Below are 20,755 nucleotides of genomic sequence, written 5' to 3' on the forward strand. Positions count from 1 at the left end.
TGTTGATGTTGTTTTTGATTTTACAAGGATGTGAATTTGTGACAATCATAATGTAGTTTGTGAAAAAACATCTTGATCAATACGGCTCAAATTGGTACTGTAAGCTAACTTTTACGCTTGAACAAATCTCATTGACTTTTGACCAGTTTTACAGAATGTATTGGTAACTGCTTGTTAAAAACTGCACACAAAAGCTGTGAAGAGGCAAAAAAACAAACAGAAAACATGATTAAGTGAATCAGCACTTAGTGTAAAATTCAGTGGTAAACATGTTTCCTATGACGCAAATGACTGCCATCGAAATTGTGGCAATTTTCAAAAGATTACTGATTTTCCTCTTCTGAAAAAATTGGTCCTTTATGTCCAATTGGCATAAATATGTCAATTTTGTTGCTTATATCAACATTTGAAAAGATTTGTCTTGTTCTCATGCTGTTCTGTTTAGTTTGTAAGTCCACAGAGCAACGGGCCAGTTGCGGGCAGGCTGGTGGAGCCTCAAGTGCCACACTAATGCCATGTGAGCCCCACACAGATTTGCCCATGCGGGGCCCCACATGGCATTAGTGTGGGGTTGCAGTTGAAAAAGAGTCAACAACTTCTAATCACTATTTCAATAAATATGTGACATGGTGTTGCAGTGGTTAGGATTGTTGCCTCACAGCATGGCACAGCATTTATAGGCTTTCTGTGTACAAGACTGGATTGGCCATGCTCCAAGGGGCATAACTACTGCAGGCCACATGCAGGCTAACCCACAAAGGGCCTATGTAGACTTTCTGCACTGGGTTGCCCACAGAAAACCTCCAGTGGACCCCAAAATGGCAAAACTGCTGCATGCCCCACATGGGCTAACATATGTGGGCCCATGTGGGATTTTATACGTACATGAAGCCAACATAGGGGTGGCAAAGGGCAAAGGGCATGTGGGCCCTGAGGGCATTAGTGTGGGTTTGCCCTGCCCACAGTCCAACAGTAAACCCACAAGTACCCACAGTGCGCCCACACAACAAATGTCAGTATCCAATATGCTGAATCGTTGAATTGTATTCAAAGGTCACATCAACTCATTTTAAAGTTCAGCTGGAAATAAAATGGCAAAATTAATTGATGGAAACCACAGTATAAGTCTGAAAATGATATTTCAGGATGTCAACTGTCTAGTTGTAAACCAATGTCAAACCAGCTGCTTCTTTCTTTGTTCATCCTGTCCTCTCTCTCTCTCCCAGCCATCAGCCAGTCTGTAATTAACTGTTTATCTGACAGTGAGGTGTGTGTGTCTGTGTCCGTGTATGTGTGTGGCCTCGCCAGCAGATGGTGCATTCCTCGGGCTTTTTTTTTTATGAATCACTGCTGCTGCTGCTGATGCTGCTGCTGCTTTCGGTCGCTGCTCGTGTAGAGGCGGAGTTTTCTCTGCTGTTGTCGGCAGCAGCCAAGCAGAGGGCAGCAGCCTAGGTCCATCCCCTCCTGACTGGATCACAGGACCATCATCCTCCTCCTTCATCCATCCATCCACCCCGACAAGGACAATCTCTCCGAAAACACACACACATACATTCGGGAACAGGACAATCTTCTATTTTTACGGAAAAGGGCAGAAATCGCATCGAAAGCAGCGAAAATGCTGGCATGTACAGAAATGATCACCATGTGTCTTCAATCTGCCAAACACGAACACATGAGAAAGCAGCAGGAGCTTGACCACAACCAGAATCAGAATCAAGGGATCTCTCTGTTCCATGATGTAAGTACACACTGGTTTTTTACGTTTAAAGTGTTCATTATTATTAATTACTATTATAAAATCCGCCCTTTTTGTCATTTTTTCCATGCACGAGTGTATCTATATTTAGAAATATTCGCGGGGATCGCCTTCTACAGACACAATGAAAGTAATTCTCCCTCCTTTCGTGTTTCTCTTTATGAATGGTTGACATCGATTTAAATCCATGCCAGTCTCCCATTTACGTGCTTGATAGCCCTGTTATGTAAGAAAGGTGAGCGTGTGCCAATAGGTGAATAACAAAGAAGATGCCAGTCATCTGACTTTCACTGGTAATGGCCATTACAGTGTTAGAGTGGCTGTTTTTCCCTTTTCTCTCAATGTTGAGGGTCATGACATTGGCTATTCCCTTGATGAAATATGTAGGCTATACTGTCTCTATAAAACATGATATGGTATGTATTTTTAATGAGGACCCTTCTCTTCACAAAGCTTCAATAACAGAAATAATAAAATAGAAAGATGTAAAAAATTTTGAATAATTTAATAGAGATATAAATTATATTGTATAAAGATATTGCTTACATAGATCCTCTGCTGGTTACTGGTGCCTTTTCATTTTGCTACAGTATGAAGACACCTCCATTGTAAAAGACGACAATTCTAACATACATGCATTATTAATGTATATTTTAAAACACTACATTATGTTTGGAGCTTTTATAGTTACATGTTCTACGTCTGGTTTCCTGTGGACCCTTCAAAAACTATGAATTGAAATATGATACTGCATTTCCTGGATTATTGTCCACAAATGGGATCATTTGACTGCAGCAAGAGCACATTTGGTTTAAATGCAGTTAGCATCCATTCTCTCCAGCCCAGTGCTGCATTTCTTCACTTAACCTATTACAGTAGCTAATGGCTGGTCATATATTCTCTAAGAGCTGCAGAAATTTGGAGTCTGATTGTGCCAGACAGCAGCTTGTCCAACCTACCATGACCCCTTTCCCGTACAAAGAGCACCTAGTCTTTTCTCTTATGTTCCTGTCTTCATGACAACAAAATCATCTTCATGCAACCTCATATTTACAATAGTTCACAGATAATTTTTATATATGGGCTTCTTCTTCTGCACAGACTCATTTCTGAACACTTGAGGAATCTTTTTGTGTTTGCTCTCTAAAACAACACAGCCTATTAGTACAATTAGACTATGTGGAGGACTTGTGGGTGTGGATGTAATTTAACAAAGAAAGTCTTGTGACAGTTGTGTTATTTTTTATATTGGTAGGTAGGTATTCTGCTGCTGTTTTTTTGAGATGATAATTTGCCTCTGAGGCTGATGGGATGCAGTGTTGTCGTACAGTGTTGTTTTATGCGCAGCTGTGATGCTGCACATGTCCTCAGAGTGTCAGTAACTCCTCCAGTTATAGTTTTATTGTATCTAATAGGAGTCAGTGCAGCATATTAACAGGCCCCAGGGACTGGCTGAGATAGACAGCATCCTTAGAGCTAATAATGCTTTTAGAAGATCTTCATCAGCTCTGTGGGACAGCAGCACTTTCATCGACTCCACCACCCTCCCACTTAGTAGCACAAAGGGGGAGTAAAGGCCAGTAAATCTCAGGTTTCTCTTGAGCCCGTGTTTATTGCTCTCAATTTGTTTCCCACATTTTATGGTGCAGCTCCTTGTTGTGTTTTAGACAACATGCTGAAATCAGCACTTCTATTCTCAAGGGAGATTTTACAGTGACAATGCGGCCTCCAGGTTTCCTTTTATCACCTGCATAAAAGTTGTATTGTCAGCTTCTCATACCACGGACGTTACAAGTGCTGTAGGCTACGGCCAATATTGTGACTATTTTTTATTGTCACAGATTTTTGTGAACCAATAATCAACAACAATCTTATCATTTTTACAGTTTCATTTTAACATCAATATAGTGTGTTATATAGTTGTCATCATCATCATCATCATCATCATCATCATCATCATCATCATCATCATCATCATCATCATTATCATTATCTTCTACCTGACTGCTATGATTTTATTTTTTGCTTGTTTGCTACAGTATTATTTGAGGTAATACATTTTCAAATCAAGCTGCCATTAAACTGTATTAGCACAAAACAGTGGTGTAAATGAAATTGGACTTGATTTCTCACTGTGAGTCTGCTAAGTGTTTTTCATACCTTATAGAAATAAATGGAAACAGCTATCTAGAATTGTAGGAAAATATGTGAAATGTCGTTCATGTCTTAGCTACATGTGTCTTACAGTTCATTTTGACAAACATTTTTATTCCATCATTTATTTATTTAGTATATTTCAATCTACCTCTATTTGCACAGACATCTTGGAAATTCATTGCAGTGTTTCTGCTCTACCGATATTCTTTCTTCTATAGATTTGCTGTGAGTCTTAGATGTGTCTTGAATGGAGGAGGGATGCTGCTAAAAATGGGATGTGAGCAGAGCATGTTCAGGCCGTTATACTCTGATGGGCTTGAAAGGTGACAGCTGGCTGTAGTGCTCCGTTCTACTCTGATAATACAGCTAATCACCAGCCACTGGACTCCATGGTCCACATGGGTGGATTGAGTAGAAGGGATAAAATGAAAGTGATGCCACTCACACATAACACCTCACACTCCAACAGATCGGACTTCTCTCAGGTTTGGAGATATGCAGTGAGGAGGTTGATGATGAACTATTACAGTGTTGATAGCTAACATTAACGAAGGGGAAAATGATAGTCACACTCTGCTTGTACAGATTTTGCACAAACTAAATCTATCTGAAATATCTTAAGGCTTGATTGTTCACGAAAACATAAAAGCTCCTCCTAAATGTTCTCTTACATGCAAAGACTTTTGGGGAGACTCATTGCATTACTGCCTCAATAACAAAAATCCCTTGTGTGCAGTAATGCGGTATACAATATCTTTGTACATTTTCTGTTGCCGCATGATGACACTTTATTTCCTCTTGGTTGCCCAAAATAAATATCTCTTAGTATCACTTTAAATATTTATAATGTTTCCAGTGTTTGTGCCTCCAGACCAAAAAACCTAAACACAATCTTCTTGTCTTCTTGCAGATATTCCGCCGGGCTGACAAAAATGGTGAGTAAGCAAAACACACAGCTAATTGGAATACACAGCTAATTTAAACTCAATTAAAACCTCTTTGAGGGAGCTGAAGGATACAGGAAAAGAAGGCACAACTTTGACGGTTGTGTTCAGACTGAGGAGATTTAAATAACCCTGCTGGATCTTTCTGTTTTACTGCCATCCTTGAGAGATCCAGATAGAAAGGATATAAATATCCAAGGTCAGGTGCAGCTGCATCTTTTTGGTTTCGTGATGTGACTGGATTACACAGGATGAACTCCCTCGGTGTGGCTGCTCACCATGCAGTGCACATATATCCAGCAAATATTGCAACATATATGTACACTAATTTATCATGTTAACTCGCTATATAGTAAATGTGGTCTCAGCTGTTCTGCTCTCATGTTGTTTTTCTTTGTCGAAAATGCAGTTTTAACCCTAAATGGCACAAATTCGCTGGAGACTTGCTTAATGTGAATTTAATGTAATTCTTGCAGGAACATATCACCATTACATTTGATTAATGTGTTACCATGTTACATTTACTTCAAAGGAGAGTCCCCCTCCCTCCCCTAAATATCTCCAGGGGAAACATGGATATTCATGAAACATGGAGCATCCATCTCTGCATGAAAAACAGTGTTGCCAAACAAGAAAACATTGTTGCTCTTCATTTTCTATTTGTGCACCATGTATGTGATGCAAGGTAGAATGCAAAGGGGGCAGTTGTTAATGCATCTTGACTTATCCGCAAGCTGTGATCAGTTTCCTCAGGAGGACGGTGAGCGTGTTACATAAGAGCTGGATTAATGATGCAACATGGGCCGCCATGAGCAAGGGTTGTCTGGGGTGCCTCGCAGCTCATGTGAAGATATTTAGATCAAAAAAATAAAAAATTCAGTCTGTGAATTATTGAAGAGCTCTGAGGTAGCCTACTTTTGTTCTGTTGTGAAGGAGCTGGAGTTATGGTAACTAAGGGTGCTTGGATTTTTCTTTCCTCAAGTTGTGTCTCATCTCAGGTTGTGATGATGAGACATTGTGAATTATTAGTCAAACATAATGACTGAAAACACAACAGAGGTGTGACATCTTAATAGAAAACAGATGTTGTATTGTATTTAAACTACATCCATTTTTGAAAAGCCTCCTCTTAATCTTTCTTCCAACCAGCACTCATATACAGCCTTATTTTTCACGCTTTGTACAAAGAAGGAAGATAAGGAGTGAGAGGAGAACTCTGTCGCTTATTTATGGTAGTAGTTATCTACAATTTGCAGTCGAGCTCTGCTTAGTTCACGTCCTCCCAAACTCACTGAGTCGTGCACCCGAGAGGAAAGTGCTTCCTTCCAATCAGCACTGAGTGGGCTGTCATGATACGCCTCAAGCACTGCGGATTTACCACATAATGAGGGCTGGCTACCAACCCACTATACATTTTGTTTTTCCACACTATTGTAATGAGGAATTACATTTTTTAACAGAAAAAAAAACAATTGCATGAGTACAAGAACAAGAAGTAAAGACCTAAAGCTTTTACTCAACAGCCTTGTGCTGAGATTAGTTTTTTGTAGCTGTGCTCATAGATGCTCCACACAACTGAAAGTGTGATCAGTGATTTTAGAGCTTACTGTAGATTTCATCAGGAAAAACCAAACCATGTCCAACAATCATGAAAATGAACATTATGAACATTATTTCAAATGTCTTTTAAAATAAATGAACTTTCATGGAAGAGGGATCCATTTACTGATAAGTCACAGATCTGCCCTCAGGGGACTTTTAAACAGACTGAAGCGTTATCATCTGAGCTGAGCTCTAACACATGCAGTGAGCTTAAAAATGATTTGTCAGGGCCATTTATTGGTGAGTTCTTTATGGATTGACTTTTTAAATCATTTGTTCTTGTTAATGTTGATTTACTGTATTTAAAAAAGAAATGCTATAAAACATTTGCAATATAGCCTGTGAATATTCTCATTTGTCCAGGTCATAGTTATCTCAAGGAAATTTAAATCGATTGCATCCAGTTGCAATCGATTTAAATTTCCTTGAGATATTTGTAATATAAAATGAAAGGTGATATAAGAGTGCAGGAGGCGCTTTAATTTTTCTCTCCAGACACTCAGATAATAAGAATCACTGTGAGGTTTCTCCCTCACACATTTGTTCACTTGCAGGTTTCTAATCAAAGCTGTATATAGTGCTGTAGCAGAGAGGATTGTAAAGGCACACAAGACCTCACCAGCAGACCTAAATATATCCAGTTTACTGCCACACGAACAAAAGCATCAAATCCTCACATTTGAGAAGCTGAAACTCAAGAATTTTATGCATTTTTGCACAAAGAAAGACTGAAACGGACAACAGTATGAAGGTGCATTCATTCTCAAACTAAATATACTGTTCAATACTAACAAAGACAACTTTAAATTAAATTCTGTTGATTCGCTCAATTTCTATGTAGTATTTTATTTTTTATCTGTGTTTACTTCCCAGCCTATGCTTTTCTCTTTCACCCTGAACTGCACCGTGGGCACTCATGAATTATTACTGCTGCTTCAGGTTTGACACTTTAGGATTCCTTCACGGAAAGTGTTCTTGGAAAGATAAGCGTCAGTGCAGGTAGATTCTCATCTAGGTCACAGTTAGAGAGGCTTTTCTATCCAGTGTGAAGTGAGATAATTAAAACAACTCATCTGCTATGTGTCTCCTGTGAGGTATTGATTTATCATCCATCGGAGCAAAAACACATTTTCCTACAGCTGTTTGTCACAAACCTCAGGGTAAATTACTGGAAAACCTGCATGTTCTTTAATTAAATCTCGCTGTGTGATGACTGGGTGTCGATGACTGCGCCCAGCTCTTTTCCTCACATAATACAACAACTACACACAACGGCATCAGAAAAGAAACACACACATACACCACATACAAGGCATTTAATCAAAAGTGTGTAGTATTCAATCAAACAACTCAACACACAGCCTCAGTGTGTGTGTGCCACTGAAACACAACGTAGTCAGTAAAGAGTAGCTGTTACACGTGTGGAGGGAATTGTGTCGTCTGCTTTTACAGCATGTTGAATTTTTATTCATGAGCTTCACTAGGTCAGTGCACATATACGGTCTGATATTTTTCATTCCCTCTGTGACCAATCCTCTTTTGACAGAACTAACTGATGATTATCTAAATGATTGATAAGTCCTATCAGCTCATATACCGTACATTTAAAAACCAAGGTTAAATTAAGGTTAGTACTATATGAGCTATACAAAACAACACTTGTGATAGTTATTTCCAAGAGACAACAGTCAGTACTGGCACGGCAGGAGCCAAAAGATCTTTAACATACTGGAAGTAATTTTGAAGTGACATTTGAAGTTTATAATCTCACTGATTGGTAATCAACTAATTGTTTCCGCACTAATTGTCATCTAGCGCCTCCACACCTCATTTCTGCACATTGTAATTAAAAAAATGAAATCCTCCAGACAAAACACATGCCGGGCAGCTTACTGTCCTTTAGCTTGGGAGACCAACACCGTCTATAGCCAGGAGCTATCATCCGCGCTACCACTGCAGCTCTGCTCTGTGAGAAACAGTGAGCACTTGCAAAATGTGCCATCTGAGCTGTGCTGTAACTTGTTTTTTGGGCTGTTTAATTGGGTGTGAATCTACATTAAAGGAACTTTGGTGAAGGAGGCTGGAGAATGAGTCAGAGGTGCAACAGACTGTGTTTACTCCTACACCATGTGGAAAGACGATTTTTACAGGGACGTTTGAGAAAGGAATTATGATTCTGCCTCAGCAAATAGCTCCCTCAGTTGATATTTAATGTAGCCAGACCATGATGTTCACTAAACACACAGATTGTCACCGTAAGCATGTGAGCTTTATATAACAATAATTGAGAAAGCAACAGCTAAACAAGGTGACATTTTGTGACACTTTGCATTTTAATAAGGCTGCACAAATAATCACAATATAATGTAAATATCAATTGCAACTGCAATACACCAAAACATTGCGGGAACTGCAATCTTCTTTTGTTAATATGTGTTATTGAGATGTGTTATGCATCGTTGTCCATTGTTAGCACCATACACAACAAATATAACTACAAACCATATTCTCCAGACATAAAAAAGCATGTTTGTTCACAAGCAAACAGAAAAAACTTTTTTCAGTGAAAATGAAATGCAACAACCAACTCAAATCCCAATCTGCCAAAAATGATTAGATTATTATTTTCTTTGCATATTGTGCAGCTCTACATTTTCTTAAATCCATTTTATACTTGTGCTAAGAAGCCATAAAATACATCACATCGTCTAGAGACATCCGCAGTGTGAGTTGGCAATAAAGTAGATTGCTCTCACCAACTAACAGATGATATGACGTTAGCTCAGGCCTATCTGTCAGAGCGCTGCTTCGTGGCAGGGAGCTGAGAGCTGGGTCTCAAAAGGTTTCAGTGCTTTCACAGCAAAGATGACAAGATCTCATTATCATCTGAAGTTGGCCTGTTTGTGAGCTCTGCTCTGACTACTCAGACTGGCCCTCAGTGCCTGCTCCCAATTTTCTCAGGATGCTGCAACCCCTTAAGCTCACGACGAGATGCAGACCATGTTTACCTTTAGAAGACACTTATCACTGTGTTTATCCTTTAATATGACATTAACTACACCGTGGTGAAGGTATAAAATTACAGATTACAGAAAATTACAGATTGCAGATTGTTTGTAAGTGATTATGACTTTACTGTACAAGCAGGAATGGTTCATAGTGTAAACAGTGTTATATACATTATTGGTACTGTATTTTGCAGTTTATTTTCAGTATTGAGGAAGTGGTAGCAGAGACATGGTACCTTTAACAAAGAAATTGTTTTGCTCAGTGAGGGTATTATTACACTGAAGAGCAGAAATTGGATTTTCGGTTGTATCAGTGAATCATTTGTTGCAGTAGAGTCAGATCAGGTGAAATCAAGTATCTAACTTTATTCAGTTTTGAGGGAAAGGCTTCTAAGTGTAGGTAATTGCCTCAGGTTTTGTCCTTGAGGGAATTTAAAGCCAACCGTTATCCCATTATTTTGAAGATCAGACACATTCCTCAATAAGGTGATACAACCTTTCAGGCTGCAGTGGTATATCATTTGTATGGGCGTGTCTCTTTTCAGACGATGGGAAGCTGTCCTTGGAGGAGTTCCAGTCGTACTTCACTGATGGTATCCTCACTGACGAGCAGATGCAGGAGCTGTATTACTCCATCGACAGGCAGCAGACAGAGTAAGCTCATCTTCCTCTTGGATACCCTCCAACTCTGCTGCCATCTGTAGCCCCCCCCTCCCCACTTGCTCCCCCGCTGCCTGGCAGTGCAATGTCAACACCACACTTCAGTGAAGATTATGTCAATATTCCATAGAGAGCCTTAATTCTGGCATGAAAGCCCTTGAGTTAGCAACTCTCTGTTGGCAATAAGATTATGGAAAATGTTAATATTTGCCTGTGCCTCCAGCTCACAATTAAAACATGAAAACGCTTTATTACAATAATAAACATTTGGTAATACAGCTAAAAAATAACCAGAGGGGCATTTGTGTCTGTGACTGCACGCAACATTTATGTAATAGAAATGAGACATCAGTGAAGTACCAGCTAATCATAATAAAGAATCAACTCTTAGGTGTAAGAGCTTTAGCCGCACTGTTCACTTTACTTTTAGACTCTCAACTACTATCTACAATTTGCAAAATAATGCTGTGTACTGACTGATTGAAAATTCATATTAACATATAAACATAATCAAATTAAATTGCGTTTTACCCCTCTCTATTACTGAAACTTTTTTCAAATGATTTAACCCTTAATTATTAATGATATTGAATTAAAGTATACAAATATGATGTCCCAGACATTTTGCCCTTCTATGTCAATGTCAGTTAAATCTCATTTTGTTAAAATTAGTACAGTTCGATTATACTGCGCTTCAGCTTCAGCTTACTTCAGCATGCTAACATGTAGCACCTATGTCCTGATGTCTAAGATGTATAGCCTAATGTTTTACAGGTGAAATGTACCTAATCTTAGTTTATTCTGTTAACATACTTATTAGCACCAAACACACAGTGCACATGAGGTGGATGACATTTTCATCCACCATCCATTACTTATTCTGGTTTTAGGGCATGAGCCAAAATACTAATTTGACTGTTAATGAGAACTGTTAATAGCAAAAACCTATTTGCCTTTATCTCCCAATGTATTATTTTCTCTTGTCTCTTTTGTCTCACAGCAACTTGGACATAGACAAACTCTCAGGTAATTATTTGCCATCCTTTGTGTGCTATTGTTTTCACTGTCAAATTTTTTTTTTATAAACCATGTAAACTTGCTCAAGCCCAGGCTTCCTGGTTTTAGCTGTTGCTCTTGGCTTCAGTTGTCTGATGACAACCATGACACAAACTGAGACATGCCCCAGCTCAGTGACTCGCCAATTATCATGTGATTATTACCAAACTGCTTTAGTTCTACTAATGCCATTAGTGTCAGTATTGATATCCCTCCTGTGAGAAACACCAGTGATCACTGTGCTCATTGGAACAAATCTTCTTCCTCAGAGTACTTCACCCCACATCTGGGAGAATACGTAAACGTCCTGTCTGCTCTGGAGAAGTTGAATGTGGCAATCTTGAAGGCCATGGATAAAACTAAAGAGGTGGGTGATGATGATTTAACCTCTGCATTGTGGTGGATTTTGCACATCAAAGCACAATTCAAAAGTAGCACGACATCAGCAGACTATTAAACGTTTCAATGACTTTCAGAACATCAGCATCCTTCATCCCTCCAGACATCCACACAGGCCACGTTGGCTTGTGGTACATGAGAAAACAAAATTACCCAGCATGCTTCACTAATGATACATTATCAAACATAATCCCACAGAGCCTGAAAAGATGAGCTGTACTTTTAAAAGTGACTTTCTATAACAGGACAGCTGATGTCAGCTTGTTGCTATGGGAGACATAGTAAATGTTTGTCTCTGTAACTCAACTGAACAGTGAGTAAAGTCAATCAACTTATGTGAGGCTGCAGTAGAATGGTAAGAAAATGAAATAAACTTGTCATACCATTGTGTTACATGGGGTAGTTTTTTTTAAATTTATTATCATGATAGATGAAAAAAAACAAACCCCAGTATAACAAGTAAAATGGATTCTACTATTTTGGACTTTGCTGTGACTGACAGTGGTAATCAGATAGATCACATGCTACTCTATGATCTTTTTATTAAAGCTGAATAAAATTAAATATAGAATAAAAATTTAAAGACAATCAGCTGGTGTGAAAATACAGAAAAAAACCTTAGAAGCACATTTATCAAAACTTAACTATCAGAAGTTTTGTAATTTTATGTTGACAAACTATTTAATTAACATATTCAGCAATAGATATAATAAGAAGCATTTTCAACATAAAACAACAACAACAACAAAAACAACCAGCAACAAAAAAACAACAACACTACAGGTTTGATAACATTGGGGGAGAGAAAAATGTGACAATGAGATTCTGTAAAAATGAGACAAAACATTCTTGGATAATTAAATTAATCGACAGGAAACAGAATTATATTTAATAAAATAAATTCAAAACATTAATATATGCAGACTCCAGGCACTGAGGAAGCACTTATATGACAATCATTTATATCTCTCATGCCAGTAAACAGTAAGTAGACCATGAAAATGGGAGGTAGGTAGGTCTGAGAGCCTGTAACGTGCCAGAACGCATGAATACTGCAATATACTCATGCAAGCATAAATCCCCTTCACATGGAAACAAGATTTCCTCTAGCAACACAGGCTGTCCAATGTTATTACGGTACTGCTTTTAGCACTTGTGTGTCCTTTATCTTCACATGACAGCACAGATTGTGTTGTGTTGGCAGTCTGACATTACATAGAGTGTTATTTTCTTTGCATTTTGTTAAAAACCACTACCACCACTCACATAGTATATGCTTCATCTGAATTGAAATGAAGAAAAACACTCACAATAAATAAGAGCTAAAAATGTTTATATCAGTGTTCCTTTTGCATTTATCATATGTGTCATGGAATCATTAGCTCTGGGCTGTGAAACATGCTAATTGGAGCATCGTGAAATGTTTATTATGAAGCCTGCTGCAGTAGGAGTGTATATTGTATATTATGAGATGTGGAGAGGATTAAAGGCTTAGAGCTGAAGAGCTGTGGTCATGCTGTTTTAGGCACACACACAGTTGAGATCAACATCAGAGAGCTTCCACTAAGACATCAATAGCTCAGCTGAGTCTTTATTGATCTCCCCTAACTCTCTGTTAAGCCAAGTAGCCAATATTTATTTCTTATTTATTACTTATTTCTTATGTATTCCTTGTTTGGCAAGGAGAGCGAATCATGTGCAGACTGTGTTTGGATGTGGCTGCAGTCTTATAATAATAAGGTGGAGTTTTTTATGTGTATGCAGTGACTATTCACTGTGCTGCTCTAAGAGAGAGAACGTATTTGATGACATTATCTGAGGTTGACAAACCCTCCCAGCTGTCCAACTGATCTGACGTCAGATGTCCTCCTCATAACTGCACCACAAATACACATTTTGAAGCTGCTCTGAATTCTTCTTCTTTTAATTCCTATCCTCCATTTTAATACATTTCCATTATTCACTCAGGCGCATACTTTCTTTTACTCTGTTTTATCTCTTCTTGACTTTGTACATCCATCTCCCTGTCTTCCCCCCTTTCTCTGCTTTACCCTGTAAATAGTGTATACTTCTGCAGCCGTGCTGTGATCAGCCTTAGCTATTAAATTCAAAATCAAAAGTGGTGCTTTCATATTGCCTGAATACACATGAAGTGAAATGATGAAACCAGCAGAGTTACGTGCATCTTCTCTGTTGCAACAGCGCCATTATATAAAAAGGATTTCTTTTTAGCTGCTATACTAGGTCTTTGAGAAATTTAGAAAAGGACTGAGGTTCATTACTCACAGTGCATCATCCCCCTGCTGCTAGGAGAACAGAGGACTTACTTTTCAAATGTCTCTCCTCCATTTCTTCTCAACTCTATTTCTCTGCACCACAGGGCGGTGATGCTGGTGTGTGTGACTGGCGTCATTATCCACAAAACGAAATCTGACAAAATTGAATCTATGTGGAGTAACACAACAACAAAAAAAAGTTCACAATGCTCAGAAAGGTCCCTAAAACTGGTACTTTCACTTCATGGAAAAGTTCCCCTGCACCAAAGCACTGCAATGAGATACATGAAACAGCACATCTAATTAATTATTGAAAAGGGGAGATAAAGCAAAACCCTAACAAAGGAAACAATGAGCAACAACACTTCTTTGCCAACATTTCAGCCTTGCTCTTCCCTACAGGAGTATCAGGGTTCATCAGTGCTGGGTCAGTTTGTGACGCGGTTCCTGCTGAGGGAGACCTCCACCCAGCTGCAGTCCCTTCAGTTATCCCTGGACTGTGCTATGGATGCTGTTCATGACCAGGGCTGCACAGGGAAGAGGATACTGAAGAAGCCCCAGGACCTGCCTGTCCAAAGGTTGACTAAACGCCCCAGCCGGCGCATCCAGAAGAACATGTGTCTCTCACCAACTGACCCCTACTCTGGCATGCTCACCACAGGTACACTCCAGGATCACTGAGATTAAGATACTAGATGTGAATATGACACGTACGGGCCCAAGTTTCTTTTTAAAAGATCTTAGGCTCAGGAGGATGCTCACAGTGGGTGATTCAAAACAGAACATGTGATGCTTTGATCAATTGTCTTTTGTCCTTAGTGTCCTGTGTTGTGATGTGCTCATATTTACTTTCTTTGTTCAGGAGTCAGTGTGGAGCCGGACAACCACTGGGGCTCCCAGATCAACCAACTGGAGCAACTCATAGACAAACTGGAGTGTGAGGTTTGTATGAAAACTGTTGTGAGGATACTTTAACCTCTGAATACAGCCTGGCTTGATGTTTCCCCTTAGCTAGGCTAACTGTAACCTGGCTCTTGGTTTGTCAGTACAGACCTGAGAATGGTATTGATCTTCTCATCTAACTTTAGGGAATAATTGTATTTCTAAAACTGTGAAGCGGTACCACAGTGGTTTGAGAACTTAATGTTTTCTGTAATCTTTTTAAAATAGGTCACACACACAAGTATTTAAGCCCTTAATAATATTACAATAACATTTCATTAAAAAAAAAAAAAAAGCTACAAGCTAGACCAGCCCTTCAGTGTGAGGTTGGACAATTTAATTTTCAAAAAGTCAGAAGACGTTGTACCCAAAAGGCTTTACTCACCAGGCAGGATTGCTCTTTGCGAAGATCAGGTTTTACTTGAGAGGCTCAGCTGTAACAGACAGAAATGTCAAGAAGCTGTATGAGCCTGAATCTGTTTTTGCTAGAGGGGAACCGACATGTTGTCAGAGAGGATGACTTGTAAAAAAAAAGAAAAAAAAGAAAAAAGAAAGAAAAAGTGCAAAATGTTCCAAATACCATGCATAAGGTGACTGCCTGTGAATACATGCTGGGCTCCACTTAAAGTGGACACTGAGAGGAGGTTCAGTGAGTTGACAAGGCACAGTGGTTGTTCAAAACACACAGGCCAGGCCTCTGCTGGAATCAGTTGAACTGGTTGAGCTCCTAATCCCTGCGTTGTCATGGCTGAATGAAATATTTATGCCCCATTTTCAGAGTCCACATCTTGAACCTCTCAAAGAGGACACATTAGCAGGGACGTATAAATCGGTGAGTCCAACTTGTGCTTATGTTGTCTCTTATGACTGCATCAGATTGTATGTCTTCACATAGAATCAAATATCACACAGCTCTGTTAGTGTTAAGGTACTTGTTGGTTTGCTTTTTCTCCAGAACATTCTCCTGGTTCAGAGACAACTGTCTGTGAAGGAGAGGGATGTGGAGCAGTTTCAGCAAGCTCTCAAAATCTACACAGATGCCACCAGCAGCCAACTAAACAACCTGCAGTAGGTCCATTTATCTGCCTCACTGCCTTTGCTTGCCTCAGGATCTCTTTGTGAACTGATGCAGCCACTTTAAAAATGCTTCAATTTCACCAAACAAACCACATACTGTAACCCCAGCTGCCCTCTGTCTCCCTCTCTGTCTCTCTCTCTCTCCGTCTGTTTATTTATAGTGTCTCAGTCCAGAATCTGCCAGACAGATCATGCTTCATCATGTATGAATTTTGGCAGGACCGTCTCTCCTGGATGAGGTAGGTTCAGAAGGGCTTCACCAGAAAACACACTCAGTATTTCACAGCTGAACCAAAACATGTCCAGCACACCAAGCTGCTCACAGTTTCTCTTTGAAGTGTTATTGCCTCGCTCAGAGGCAAATTAAAGTCTCATCCTCGCCACCTCTGTTTCTCCTCAGCTACCTGCAGTCGTCCATCAGCAAGACCTTCCAGCGCTGCATTATTGAGTCACTGGAAGACCCGGAGATGGTCTCCACCATGCTCCTCCCAGGTAGAGGCCAGACCTTGAAACAGTAATCTCTAAGTGATTAAACATTGCTGTTTCATTCAGAATAATCCCACATGAATCCACCATGGTTGAAATGATTACTTTACATTAATGAACACATTACAATAATAACAGTGAAACTGTGGAAGTACAGAAAAAATACCATGGCCTTGTCTGTGGAAAATAGTGTTGTATTTGGCTCACACAATGTAGAGACGTTCTCTGTGGTTAATGAGGGAGAGGATTACAGACGAAAATAAATGTTAGATGATTATGATGATGTTTTCCTGGATTAATACTTTGTGGGAAACAAACAATAGAATTCAGGGACTTTACAGCTACGTAATATAGATCTCTTATGTTGTTATAATCACTATTTTTATACAAACAGTTGATCTAACCACTGTGTTATTTGTCGCCTTTTTAATCCTGGTGTACATAGTAGCTCTCCTTAGCTCCTTGTTTTTGTTTTCTAGTTTGTATCTTTACTGTTTTGTCTCACTCTCAGCACACAGGCAGAAAGTTTGTCTTTGTTCACTTGCAAACTAGCTGGCGAACATGGCTGCCAAAGAGCCAGATAGTTCCCTCAGGGGTTGATAGAGACAAAAAACAGAGCTAAAGGGAATGTAAATACTGGACTTAAATTAGTCTGGTGGCCAGAAACCAGAATGATTCTATATTCAAAAGTAATATTTGCTATATAACATAATAATATTTGATCTATCTGACATTAAATGGGTAAATCGTTGCCAAGTTCAGCATATCAACTTTAAAGGTTTATTTTAAAGTTTGTTTCAGCTGCACACACTTGACTAAAGAAAATATATTGCTGGTTTAATGTTTAAGGAGATAATTTCAAATGTAACAGAAATTCATGTTGTTAATTACTTTCCTTTAGCACAAACCATGAAATACAGATGCTTATCATTTGTTTCATTTTACAGCCTCTTGGTGGATTATGAACAACAACTGACAGAGCAGCTCCTTTTCAACACAACAAGAGCAGGAGGAAGAGTCAATTGAATAATTGTTTTTCCTTTTTTGTTCCTCGATATTTTTTTTTTCCTCATGGCATGACCAGGATTGTTTTTTGCAAAGCCACACTCCAAGGTTATAAAAAAAGAAGACTGCTACGTGAAATCAGTCAAGTGTGAAACATACAAAAACCTTGGAGTAGAAAGAATTGAGGTAATGCAATATTTTATTGATTGTGTGTTTGGAATCCGTGCCAATGTTTCTTTCTCAGTTTTGGCACATTTCTTGCCTCTGATTTAATAGACACACAATGAATAAAGATATAAAAAACTGCATGATTTCTTATTCCTCTGTGCTAGTTTATTTCAATCAAAACAACATTGTAGAGTAGATATAATGTCAAAGATGCCACAGAAATATAGAAAAACAACTGATCTGTACATCCATTGCTATCCGTCACTCATTCTTCAGTGCAGACAAAAACAAAAATAGTGATAGGGTTAACCTGCATTTTCCCTTGTTCTCTCTGTGGTATTGTGCTTTGTTGTCTTCTTCAAAGCTTTGCTACCAGGTGTTTTCTGCTGAGGGGTTAGAGAGCCAATAGATAGAAAAAAGTTAACAAACAATAACGGTCCATATGTAAACCTTTATCATCCGTGTGTCACTTTTGCACTTTAGAAAAATTATGAAACATGGACCTTGTTGTTAGGAAAGGACATTCATTGTAGTCTGTCTATTGAACGTATAGTATAATTAACAGCTGTTTTAACAAGCCAAGACCTGCACTGAAGTGTAGTTAAACATTAGCAAACCAATAACAATTCACCAAATAATTGTGCAGTTTGCCTGTACGGTTACTTTATAAATAAAACTCAAAAGCCATTATTTTACATTTCCAGTGTGTGATCAGAAGATTTTAATGGTACAGTGCACACAAATAGAAATTTATATTTTGAGTACAGAAATTAAGCAGTTTTGTGTGATGACATAAGACATATAAGATTGTGTACAGTAGTTCCTGGAAGCTGTAAGATGTGTGTAATTGTTGTAGAAAATTGGTAAATGTACACTATGACAGTCTACTGAGCCTCGGATGCTCTGATAAAGAGAGGAATGAGTGTGCTCACTCTTTATTTGAAGTGTTTATTGTTTCTTTTATGAAGAATATACAAATGTTATGTGGATGTTATGGTTGTTTTCTGGCATGAAATAAAAATTCATGACATGTTGATGGCATGAAAAAATGCATTACTTGTCTCTTTGCCTAAATTGAATGAAATTAATGAATTGTGATAATGAAAAACGTCTAGCAATGTTGAACATTTTCCTTGTATAGTTTTGGCCTGTTTTTTATTTAAATTTTAAATTGTATTAGATTCACTGTGACATTAATGTCAAAGAAACTGGAGGAAATGATTTTCCTTTCTCTTTACCAAATATATACCTTGTAAAAATAAGAAAAGGAATTTAATCTGGGGCAATTACTGTAGCTGGTTTTCGCTCTTCAGAGACAGTTAGCATACACAACATGAAACACTTCTTACCCAGAAACATAATTGTCAAAGTTTTCATTGCACCAGCAGCTGAGAATCACAGTCACAATCTAAATATTGGTCTTATTAGATCGGGGACTTCACAGCATCTTGCAAAAATAAGCAGATTAAGATGTGGAATTTAAAAATCTTTCCTAATACATAATCTCTATACGATATAACTCACATGGAATTTGTTTAAGCACTAACACTGTGATGTTGTGTTCTTACACTTTTTATTCATGAGTGTATATTCAGACTCGAAAACTAGGTCAGTTTAATGTGTATAAACTCACACTGCAGTAGATGAAAGTATTTCTCAGATCAGTCTGAGAAGAAGCTGTTATGGATTATATTTACATATATAATACCTAAACATCTTGAAAATATAATCCTCTTGTTCCAGCAGGTAGACAGAAATCCAATCCCTCAGGTCTCTTCAAAGGTCAGATTTGAAGGCCAGAGTTTCCCATGACGCAGGCCGTGGGGAATGAGGATACTGAGGCAGGAACACTTTTAACAGCTGCAGCCCCTCATGGAGAGAATTTCTCCTGCTGCACATCTCACATCCTGATCCCTCCATGCTGCCATTTGGGGACGTTAGGGCCAAAATTAATCTATCTGTGAATGGGACTGATACGTTGATGCCATCATGTCTTTCTATGCAATTTCCAGACCCTCTCTGCATAACATGCACTCAGGCGCGGATTAATGCACAGGCTGACCTAGGCTGCAGCCTAGGGGCCCCGCGTGTGGAAGGGCCCCGGGATTGGTCAGATTATGTGGTCACGGAGCCGCAATGTTAGAGAAAAAACAGCGGAGGCCCGACATCAGAGCGCAAGGTGGGAGAAAGAAAAAAGAGAGACCAACATGGGCCAAAACAACTCAATCACCTCTCTGATGGCCACTGAGAGTGAGAACTTTACATCATGATAGCCGAAGTTACACGATTATACGGGGCGATCGTTCATTTGTAGAAGGATATTGTTGTTGTTGTTGTTGTTGTTGTTGTTGTTGTAAAGAGCTGGGTTTTTTTTCTTCAATTGCCCGTTCATTCGGCAGGGCGGGGGGCAGAAACACGGTGCACCTCAGAGTTATGATGTGAAGGATGTGTTTTTGCTCCTCATGTTCCCAGAGAACTTGTTCTACCTTTGTTGTAGCGCTGCTCCCGCTGTCGTCCTTTTTTTTTTCCAGCTGCCGTCCTTACTCGCGCTAATGTTTAAATCCCACCGTCACATGTTTTTTTTTGTAACCCTTTATGAACAACCGTATAGGCCTGCTGTCTCTAAACAATAGAGAAGAGAAATGTGCAAGAATATAAAGTCTCCAGAGAAACTTATCCCAATCAAATCCGTTTGCAGTGCCTTCTTGTTCTGTAGTCCAGCTATTAGGCTATTGGTTCAGTTATTCACACACGCGTCCTTCATACAGGGCCGGCCCTAGGATTTTGGGGGCCCTAAACATGATCTTGTTTGTGGCCCCCAAAACACTCCAAGTGCAAACACCAAATCACACACACTGCTTACAACTGAATGAACAGACACACACAGACATGTTAATGTCTGAGACCAATTTCTTGACTTTTACTTATTTTCTTAAATTCATCTTTTTAACCCTCTAGGCCCCAGAGTTTATTTAGGAAAATATTAAGTTTGGATATCAAGATTTCACAAGGCTGTAGATTGCAAGTGGTGAGGGATAAATCTATGGTGTAAATGAGAAAAATATTCATAATGACCTAAAGTTTGTGATGGCTAGGAGTACATTTACTCATCTATTTTTATTTATTTATTTATTTTTATTTATTTTATTTAAGGACAATGGACAAGGACAATGCACATTAATGAACATAATAAAATGTAAAGGTGCCAGTGTTAGC

The 20,755-nt window shown here is 38.9% G+C and overlaps 1 protein-coding gene across 1 annotated transcript; it reads left to right on the forward strand.

The window, feature by feature from the left end:
- Positions 1–1,618: 1,618 nt before the first annotated feature.
- On the forward strand, positions 1,619–17,342 carry LOC310989228 (N-terminal EF-hand calcium-binding protein 1-like; the record flags this gene model as incomplete). The annotated part of the gene is made up of 12 exons (XM_083976221.1): positions 1,619–1,741; positions 4,827–4,851; positions 10,016–10,124; positions 11,131–11,156; positions 11,456–11,553; positions 14,264–14,522; positions 14,724–14,803; positions 15,582–15,635; positions 15,759–15,871; positions 16,042–16,119; positions 16,281–16,372; positions 17,314–17,342. 12 exons carry the CDS (start codon positions 1,619–1,621, stop codon positions 17,340–17,342), a joined length of 1,086 nt encoding a protein of 361 aa, XP_083832347.1.
- Positions 17,343–20,755: the final 3,413 nt, after the last annotated feature.

This window comes from Trachurus trachurus (genome assembly GCF_905171665.1).
Source record: "Trachurus trachurus genome assembly, chromosome: 7".
Classification (NCBI taxonomy): domain Eukaryota; kingdom Metazoa; phylum Chordata; class Actinopteri; order Carangiformes; family Carangidae; genus Trachurus; species Trachurus trachurus.